At 34.9% G+C, this 9,558-nt stretch overlaps 1 protein-coding gene across 2 annotated transcripts in view; it reads right to left on the reverse strand.

The window, feature by feature from the left end:
• Positions 1-1,387: 1,387 nt before the first annotated feature.
• Positions 1,388-9,558, reverse strand: part of sema7a (semaphorin 7A (JohnMiltonHagen blood group)) — a 24,394-nt gene continuing 16,223 nt past the window's right edge. For both annotated transcript variants that reach the window (XM_073831977.1, XM_073831978.1), the window contains 6 exons: positions 8,731-8,839; positions 7,823-8,018; positions 5,046-5,161; positions 4,813-4,958; positions 4,666-4,721; positions 1,388-4,577 (listed from right to left, as the gene is read on the reverse strand). In XM_073831977.1, the coding sequence (XP_073688078.1) occupies positions 4,222-4,577; positions 4,666-4,721; positions 4,813-4,958; positions 5,046-5,161; positions 7,823-8,018; positions 8,731-8,839 (979 nt within the window). In that variant the 3' untranslated portion in view covers positions 1,388-4,221. The remainder of the gene's footprint in view (positions 4,578-4,665; positions 4,722-4,812; positions 4,959-5,045; positions 5,162-7,822; positions 8,019-8,730; positions 8,840-9,558) is intronic.

Consider the following 9,558-nt stretch of genomic DNA (forward strand, 5'->3'; position numbering starts at 1 on the left):
TTACTTAATTTCCTAATGATTTTTGGCATAAAAGAAAAATCAAAAATTTTGACCCATGCAAAGTATTTTTGGCTATTGCTACAAATATACCCCAGCGACTTAAGACTGGTTTTGTGGTCCAGCGTCACATATGTGCTTAAATGCCTTAGAACCCCGGTAATTGCTGCTTGCAGCTATATTTATTTTCATAATTATAATATTTCTTAAATTATTATAGTATTTATGATTGTTTTTCTCTTAAATTCTGTGTAAAGGCAATTCAGAGAGATGTTTCTAAAGACACAGCTTGGCCAACCACAAAAGCCTTTTGTTTCTCAGTTTTTTCCACTCTTCTCCTTGATTTCTAATAACTTTTGGCAATCTATAGTACTTCAAATGTTTTTCCAAGTCTGACCGATTAGTCCAGCCCAAAACATGACAATAATTTACCATTTTCAGCAGCAATAATCAGCTAAATATGCGAGTTTCGTTTGGTTCAGTGGCATTGTTTACGCTCTGTGCCGCCAATATGGCTGATTGATGACTGGTCGTGAAAACTCAATATGCAATATTGCTTTACACAGATTAAAAAAAAAATTGTTTACCTATTTACATTTTCAGCTAATGAACAACAGGCGGTCAGGTCTGCCAGACTTTAAAGGAATGGCTCGGCCTTGCTTCAGATGTCAAAGATGTCCCAAAAGCAGCGAGAGACCAGATGTTTATAAACCTTGAGCATTGAGATCGGCTTGAGATTATTAAAAAATATTCCCTTTCCTGGAATTTAAAACAAGAACTCCTTGTGTTTTTCTATTCCTAAAACCCTTTTCAGAACATTTACTAATGGAACTATTAGTAAAATCCATAAGTGTAGTTTTTTTTTAGCATATCTATGACTGTTTGTGTTCACTGTAAACAAAATCTGTAGAAATTACAGTATTACTGGCAGCTGGTTGCCAGTAACTTACTGTATATTTTAATTTATGCTACTTACTGGCAACAGTTTGTTCAAAGTTAATTGAACATTAAACATTAACAAGTCTTTATCTTTACAGAATAAAACTAAAATAACAGCCTCATGCAAAGCATTCTGGGAACCAAAATCTGAAGGAAAAAAACAGAAAAAGGTTGATGAAGGTTTCTGGTTCCCAGAATGCTTTGCAGTAGGTTGTTATTTTATAGTTTTATTCTGTAAAGACAAAGACTTGTTAATGTTTAATGTTCATTGAACTTTGAACAAACTGTTGCCAGTAAATAACATAAATTAAAAATCTACAGTAAGTTACTGGCAACCAGCTGCAGAACTACAGCAATTTTTTTACAGCGTTGTTATCAGTGTTTATTTATAGAAATACTGAATATAGGTGTTTTCCAATGGTGTATGAGGAGTGCGTAGGAATAACAGAGATTTCATGTGATAAAAAAATAGAATTGTATTAGTTTTGGATTAGGGAAATACATAAGTAATGCATACAAATAAATAGAAAGTACAACATAACGCAGCATTACATATATATAAGATGTGAAAGTCACATTGGGAGGTATTTAGCTGTAGGTGAAAATGATTTAGAGAGTGCACAAAAATAGTCATCACAAAGTAGCCCTTGTATAACATGATAAAGAATCTAATTGAATTTCATATTGACGTGAAATACACTGGAATCGAAGCAGCCGGTTCGCAGCTGTGGCTCTTTTGTCATGTTGTTTAATATTAAGAATTAATATGTTACGTCATTAAATTAATAATTTAAGAGAACACTATATTGCAAGCAATGCATTCGTGCTATCAATGGCATTGGAAACAATAAAGCCAATATTAAATGTCTGCAAGACAAATATGTGGTTTTGCAAAAAACTGCATTGCAGCAGTAACACATTTGAGTGAACATACATATGTAAAATTCCATTTTCATAAGTCTACAGCTTATGGCACCTCTTTTTTGTTCCCTACAACCACAACATCATTCAAACTTACTTCATTACTTTATTATTAATTTATAGTTGAAATGAACTAAAAACATAAGATGTGCAATCTTGTTCCCTACATACTTACATCTCATTTCAAAATAAGAGAATTCTTTCAGAGCATTAATTGGCTACATACTGTATTTTTAGGACTGGAAAGTCCCACATCTAGAAAAAGCTTTGACTCGTTTAACGTTTTTCAACAACCCATTTTTTGTATTTTTTAACGCCCAGAATTCCAAAAAAGCCCCATTACTACTCACACTTTCACAGACTTCCTGAACTAGTCTTTTTATAAATTCATGAACCACTAGAGCTATAATTTTGAAGGACAAGTGCTTGAAATACAATATAACAAATGAACAGAAGAAAGTACAAACATGAGTGCAAAACGTAATCATTCATAAACACATGCAATCTCACAAATCAGACTACACTAATGAGAGGAAGTTCCAGTTTTCCAGGAAACAAACACTTGCAGATCTAAAATAGCAAATGTGGTGTGGCCCTGATTATATCACATACTGTAAGTGACTGTACAGATAAGCTACAGTCCTTAAATAAAGTCCTTAAATAATAAGCCATTTAGTGCCCAAATTGGAGCAGTTTAAAGTGCTTTCATTTTATACAGTGGCATCTAAAAGTGAGCAAGAGTGCTGTTGTTTAAATCGCAGTTCTGCTGATGTTTGGAAAAGTAGTACGTCTGCGAGTACGAAATTGTTTTATACAATTATACGACAAACAAGTATGCGTTTTAGCTTCACAAATAAAAATTCAAACCAAAGCCACAGCAAAATTGTTGCACATATCCAAGCAACAGAGTAGCAATGGTTCATTCCTCAATAAAGAACACTTTTGAATATTTTGAATCAGCGTTTTCAAATGAATCAGTTGAGTGTATAATTCAATGACTCACTTCCAAAGACAGTCATTGTTCTCTTACTGAAAGAATTAACATTTTTAACAAATTGGCTGAATGACTGATTCAACTTGAACATTTTTTACTATTTTGAATCAGCGTTTTGGAATGAATCAGTTGAGTAAATAATTCAGTGACTCACAAAATACATTGATTGTTCTGTTTCTGAGAGAATTAGCATTTTTCTTAACAAACTGGCTGAATGACTAATTCAACTCGTACATTTTTGACTATTATGAATCAGCGATTTTTGAACGAATCAGTTGATTGAATAATTCAATGACTCACTTGCAATGTCACTGTTCTGTTTCCGAGACAATTAGCTTTTTTTAACAAACTGGTTGAATGACTGATTCAATGACTCATGTCAAAATAGTCACTTGTTGTCATCTACAGCAGTATTATATTATATAACAATTTTAGTGAATGTTTTAAAAGGCATCTTGTGACCTAGAAACAGCGAATGAAATATTTCTTCATGTATTTATTCTGTTCCTCAAAGAATCAGCATTTTTCCACAAATTGGTTGAATGACTAATTCACTTCAAACATTTTTGACTATTTTGAATAAGAACTTTTGAATGAATCAGTTGACTGAATAATTCAGTGACTCACAAAATACATTCATTGTTCTGTTTCTGAGAATTTGCATTTTTCTTAACAAACTGGCTGAATGACCAACTGAACTCATTTTTGAATCTTTTATGTTTTTTGAACGAACCAGTAGAACATTGTTCTGTTTCCAAAAGAACTAGCATTTTTTTTAAAATTGGCTGAATAACTAATATAACTTTTTTACTATTTTGAATCAGTTTTTTTTAATGAATCAGTTGCATAGTTAAATGACTCTCTTGTTTAGGACAATTAGCTTTTTTTAACTGGTTGAATGACTGATTCAATGACTCATGAAAATAGTCACTTATGGTCATCTACGGGGGTATTACATTACTTTACAATATTAGTGAATGTTTTATAAGGCATCTTGTGACCTAGTGCAGCATCCGAAATATTTCTTCATTTTACTTCATGAGGTTTTGTTTTTTAAAACAATTTTAAATGCTAAATGGTCCAACAGTAATTCCAGTTTCCAGTTTCTCAAATCTCCACTGCGGTCTTAGACTTTGGACCACACTGTATACACTTAACGGCCACTCAACAGCTGACAAGCATGTAATTGCAAGTTATCTGCTAGGAATGGACACTTTCTTGCTTTTACTTTAGTGCTTACCTCCCTATAAACTTTACCTGATAAGACCAACGACTGGTGCCTGGCAACATGTGACTGATGGTGTTAATCAGCTTACAGTTCATCGGAAAAAGCTTCTGGAAGCACTGCCATTTAAATAACTGCCTTGACCTTAAAGTGTGTGCAGATAGAAGGCACTACTAACAAATGCGGCCATTAACCAGTCCTGTGCTCTGAGCTTAAAAGCACCATTAGAAGCAAGTTTGTATTCCTTCACAGTATTGGTATAATCAAGTTCATGGGATGTACATTTGTAATTGCCGTACATTTCATTCGTCATAGCTGGGATGAGAAGAAGACATTCTGATGGGGTCTGCTGGCATTGGATGCTCTTTTGATTATGTTCCCATTTGTAAGTGGCATGATGGGAATCGACAGGACAAGAGAGGTAGAAGGGGACGCCAGTGGGCAGTTGAATTCTTAATGGAGATGTCAACACTTGTTGCACTTGTCTTCTGATTCTTCCACCTTAAAAGACATTTGTTAAAGGTAAACGAGTTAGGAAGACAGTTTTGTCGAGCAAAAATTTATAAGCAAAATAATTAGGAGATTTTACCTGGTTTTTGGTGACATACTTTAGTGAGTCCATCAGCAATGTTTTGTATTCCTCCTCTGAAACACAGTCAAAACAGAAAAGTCTTAAAAACAATGCTAGGGTGAAAAATAATATAACACTCCTGAATAAAAACATATAAAACCCTACCTAGTTTGTGATGTGCAGCCTTGTTCGGTCCAAGCGCAGTATGGATCACGGGAAAGGACACATTCTTCACAGGAAGCATTGTAGTGTTGACATTTTTGCAGGTCTAACCTGGAAATCTGCCCAGGATATCCTACAAACAGCTTCCTCTGTAAGGAAAATCAACAGTGCATGACTGTGCAACAGAAACTGTCAACATGGACTCAAAGTGTTCAATGATTGACAAGGCTGGTTACCTTCTTAGAGTCGAGTTTCATTGAATGTACAGGTGCTGAGCCATCGTATAGACGCGTTTCAGAGATGATGAAGGCCTCGGAGCCGTCTTCCAGGATCTTTAGGATCACTCCATTGTCTAAGAAGAACCAAGACACCAAATGGATGAGTAAAACAGTCTGTGGTCTGAAAGAACTAACAAGAGCATTTGCAGTAAAATGCTAAGAGCATCTAATGGAAAACATATTAAAGGAGTAGCTCTCTTTCAGAACAAAAATTTACAGATAATGTACTCACCCCCTAGTCATCCAAGAAGTTCATGTCTTTTTTTCTTGAGTCGTAAAGAAATTATGTTTTTTGAAAAAAACATTTCAGGATTTCTCTCCATATAATGGATTTCTATGGTGCCCCGAGTTTGAACTTCTAAAAATGCAGTTTAAATGCAGCTTCAAAGGGCTCTAATTGATCCCAGACGAAGAAGGAGGGTCTTATCTTATCTAGCGAAACAATCGGTTATTTTCTAAAAACATTTACAATTTATATACTTTTTAATCTCTAGTACACACAGAGCTAGACAAGATGAGCATTTGAGGTTAAAAAGTATATCAATTGTAATTTTTTTTTTTTTTTTTTTTTAGAAAATAACCAATCGTTTTGCTAGATAAGACCCTTCTTTTCTCGGCTGTGATCATTTAGAGCCTTTTGAAGCTGCATTTTGGAAGTTCAAACTCGGGGGCACCATAGAAGTCCATTATATGGAGAGAAATCCTTAAATGCTTTCCTCAAAAAACATAATTTCCTTATGCTTGAAGAAAGAAAGACATGAACATCTTGGATGACAAGGGGGCGAGTACATTATCTGTAAATTTTGTTCTGAAAGTGAACTACTCCTTTAAGGCTGAAGTACTTTACAGACTTTAAAATCTCACACTAAAATTGACCTTTATCTTCTGAAATAAAATTATTCATTATACTCTGAAAGTGTGATGTTTCAGTTTAAGTTTGATGATCCATCCCTTCAATGCCAAAACAAACAAACCTTGACTAAGGATTGAGTGAAAAAAGAAAACAATAACAATAGAACAATAGCCGGTAAGAAGGGAAGGGTTTATTTTATCAAGAGTATTGTTAATAGGGCTGCACGATTAATCGTTTTTAAACCGAAATCGCGATTTGAAAGGGTGCGATTTTCAAATCGCAAGAGCTGCGATTATTTCGATTAATTATCAACTGTGGTAACAAGCATATAAATCGTTTTTGACAGGTCGCTTCATGTGCATATTACATCTTCATGCTTATATTACGTTTGATGCAGAGTTTAACCAATAGGGGGCATTTTAACACTGCATGTAGAGACGTGCACAGGACGTACTTTTCAGTCCTGCATCCGCAGAAATATGTTTATCTCGTTCCGTTCCCGCCTCGACATTCATGTTTTGTCCCGCTTCTGTCCGCAAAAGCCCGCATAAAAGTAACCTTTATAGTTGTTGTTTTTTCAGTACATCAATTGAATTTACATGAAACAGATCTCGTAAATTTCACAAAACCCCAGCATAAACGTCCCCGATAAAAATATTTGTTATAGCCTATAGGCTATAAGCATCAACATTCACAAACCACTGTTATTCTTAACAGAAAATGCAAGCAGACACAGCTCCTTTAAAGCTGATATCTCAGTTTATACGCGAACTTATCAAGCTCTACAATGAATAGTATGCACAATGAATCTTTCACAATGTCTACACTTCGTGTGTTTTAATTCGTGAGCACGCAATATTCAGCACTGTGCAAGAACATTTGAGCAGTGAGTGGATTCTAACTTAAACACCTCTGATGACTGCCTATCCCTGTGCTTACTAATCATAGCTGTAAGTTGTATACTAGTTGTTCTTGCTGCTTTTGTGCAATAGATGAATAACAATGTTTTGTTTTTTAAATATTTTGTTTAGATATTTCTATTTTGCGGGAGTCCCGCGAATCATTTTATTTTCCCGCGTCCCGCACAGCCGCACTCTCCCATCAAGTTATGTTCCGCGCCGCATTCGTTTGCGTCGGGTCCCGCTGTACTCTCGTAGGAGTGCAGGTCTCTACTGCTTGTACTGAGCAAATAACGGTAACGCCATTTGGAAAAGATGAGCGGGAGCAGCGGCTAAACTTCCCAACAAAGTGTCTCTTAATGTAGGTTATCATCAGTGTTTTACTAATGTAAAATAGTTTACAGTGTGTTTGGATTCCTAAAAGATTTTAATTATATTTTGTTATAAAATGATGTTATTTATGTATGTATGTATGTATGTATGTATGTATGTATGTATGTAATCTTTTAGGATTTTATATAATAAAATATATAATATTTTTATTAATTAATTTTGTATAATAGTATATATTTTATTTTAAAAGATTTAAATAATATTTTATTATATCATTTTAATTGTTAATTCAATTTTATTTAAGATACTGTAGTTATTTTCTTAATTTGTCATGACAACTTTATTTAAAAAATGACAACAATGTTTAAGAGGTTTTAAATAAACAGTAGAACAGTGTAGCATACTTTGTGATTATGCTTGGTCTTTCTTTGGTGCTGTTAAAACCACCATATCAAACTTGTAGCTCTTTTATGAAATAGTAGTAAATCGCATTTTAAATCGCAAATCGCAATTTTGATCAGAAAAATCGCAATTAGATTTTTTCTCTAAATCGTGCAGCCCTAATTGTTAATGTCTCTGGTATGAAGGAAGTCGCAAAGCAAACATTAATATGCAGACATCTTGAATTAATAAACCACATGGAAGTGTACCTGTTGCAAGCAGCAGGACATTGTATGTGCTATCATCCGAAGCTTGGACTCGATCGACAGCTATCTTGGTGAAGTTCTTGTTACTTGTGAAGAAAGGTGTTTCTTTTTTAATGGGCTGAATCCAGTTCTTCATCTCTGGATGGTCTTTAATGATTTGAAGGGTAGAAGTTGGAATGGAATTGCTTTGTTTGACACACTGGAAAAGATGAAGTAGTGTTTTGTTAAAATACTATTTCAGATAGTATTGTTTGAGGTTACAGCCATTCTATTGTTACCAAGGCCATGACAAAAATGACTGCTCATTTCCTCAAGTATACGAGGGGATTTAAAATAGCAATTGTGAGGAAACAATAGCCTTGGTTCACAAACAATAGCTACAATAACATGCCTGAACAATTCACCTATAGGTCAAGAGTAAAATTATTGAGGAAGTTGTTGGGCATAAACAGTATAGAACAATAAAGCTGGGGAAAAAAAAGTGTATTGAATCTAATTTTAAAATGAATAGGCTTCAACTGAATCAGATGTTACTGAGTACTATTTTTGTACATTTTAATTATATTAAAGACGTAATAATTATTTTCAGAATTAAGTTTTTCTCTGAAGTTTTCTATGCATCCCAGACCCCAGTTTGACTCAGAATATAGTTATTTTAAAAATGGTACAACAATACCAGTGGAGCTACTCAACACTACCAAAACCTTAAAAATCCGAAAGTAATGCATGGAATCTGTTTGTGGTGTTTGTGAATACTAGGAAACCCAGAAAACGTCTGTACACATTATTTTACCACATTGGTCAACCAGTAAATGTTGTAATGGAGCGTAGTATAAAACCAAAAGAAAACAAACACATTTTTTGATTAAACAGATGTTTATGTGGATTATTCTGGGAGTGTTGTTACTCACCGTTCCTGGTCTTGGGGTGGGAATGGCCCCAGAATAACCTTTGAAGGAGGAATGCTCAAAAACATCATCAAGCTCTGCCAATGAGTAAATGCACACAGCAGTAGAGTTCCTACAGCAACATTAAAAAAACAAGTTGTTAACACACCTATACAAATACGGTGAGGAAATGTATTTAATTTCTGAGCTATCAGTTGTACCAAAGGAATTACAAAAATAATATCTAATAAGTAACTAGATGAGAAAAGTTTGTGAACAAACTTTCAGATTGGCTTAAGAAAGTTTGAAACTGTTGTAAAAGCTTGAATGTTTACATAGATTCCCTGCTGAAAAAAACAGCATATGCTGGTTAGGTAGGTTTTGATGCTGGGATGCTGGTTTTAGCTGGTTTATGCTGGTCCTTTGCTGGTTAATGCTGGTCCATTTGCTGGTTTATGCTGGTCCTGTTGCTGGTTTATGCTGGCCATGTTGCTGGTAAACCAGCAAAGGACCAGCATAAACCAGCAAAGGACCAGCATAAACCAGCAAAGGACCAGCAAAGGACCAGCATAAACCAGCAAAAGACCAGCATTAACCAGCAAAGGACCAGCATAAACCAGCAAAGGACCAGCATTAACCAGCAAAGGACCAGCATAAACCAGCAAAGGACCAGCAAAGGACCAGCATAAACCAGCAAAAGACCAGCATTAACCAGCAAAGGACCAGCATAAACCAGCAAAGGACCAGCATTAACCAGCAAAGGACCAGCATAAACCAGCAAAGGACCAGCATTAACCAGCAAAGGACCAGCATAAACCAGCAAAGGACCAGCATTAACCAGCAAAGGACCAG

This window comes from Garra rufa, chromosome 25 (assembly GCF_049309525.1).
Source record: "Garra rufa chromosome 25, GarRuf1.0, whole genome shotgun sequence".
Taxonomy (NCBI): Eukaryota; Metazoa; Chordata; class Actinopteri; order Cypriniformes; family Cyprinidae; genus Garra; species Garra rufa.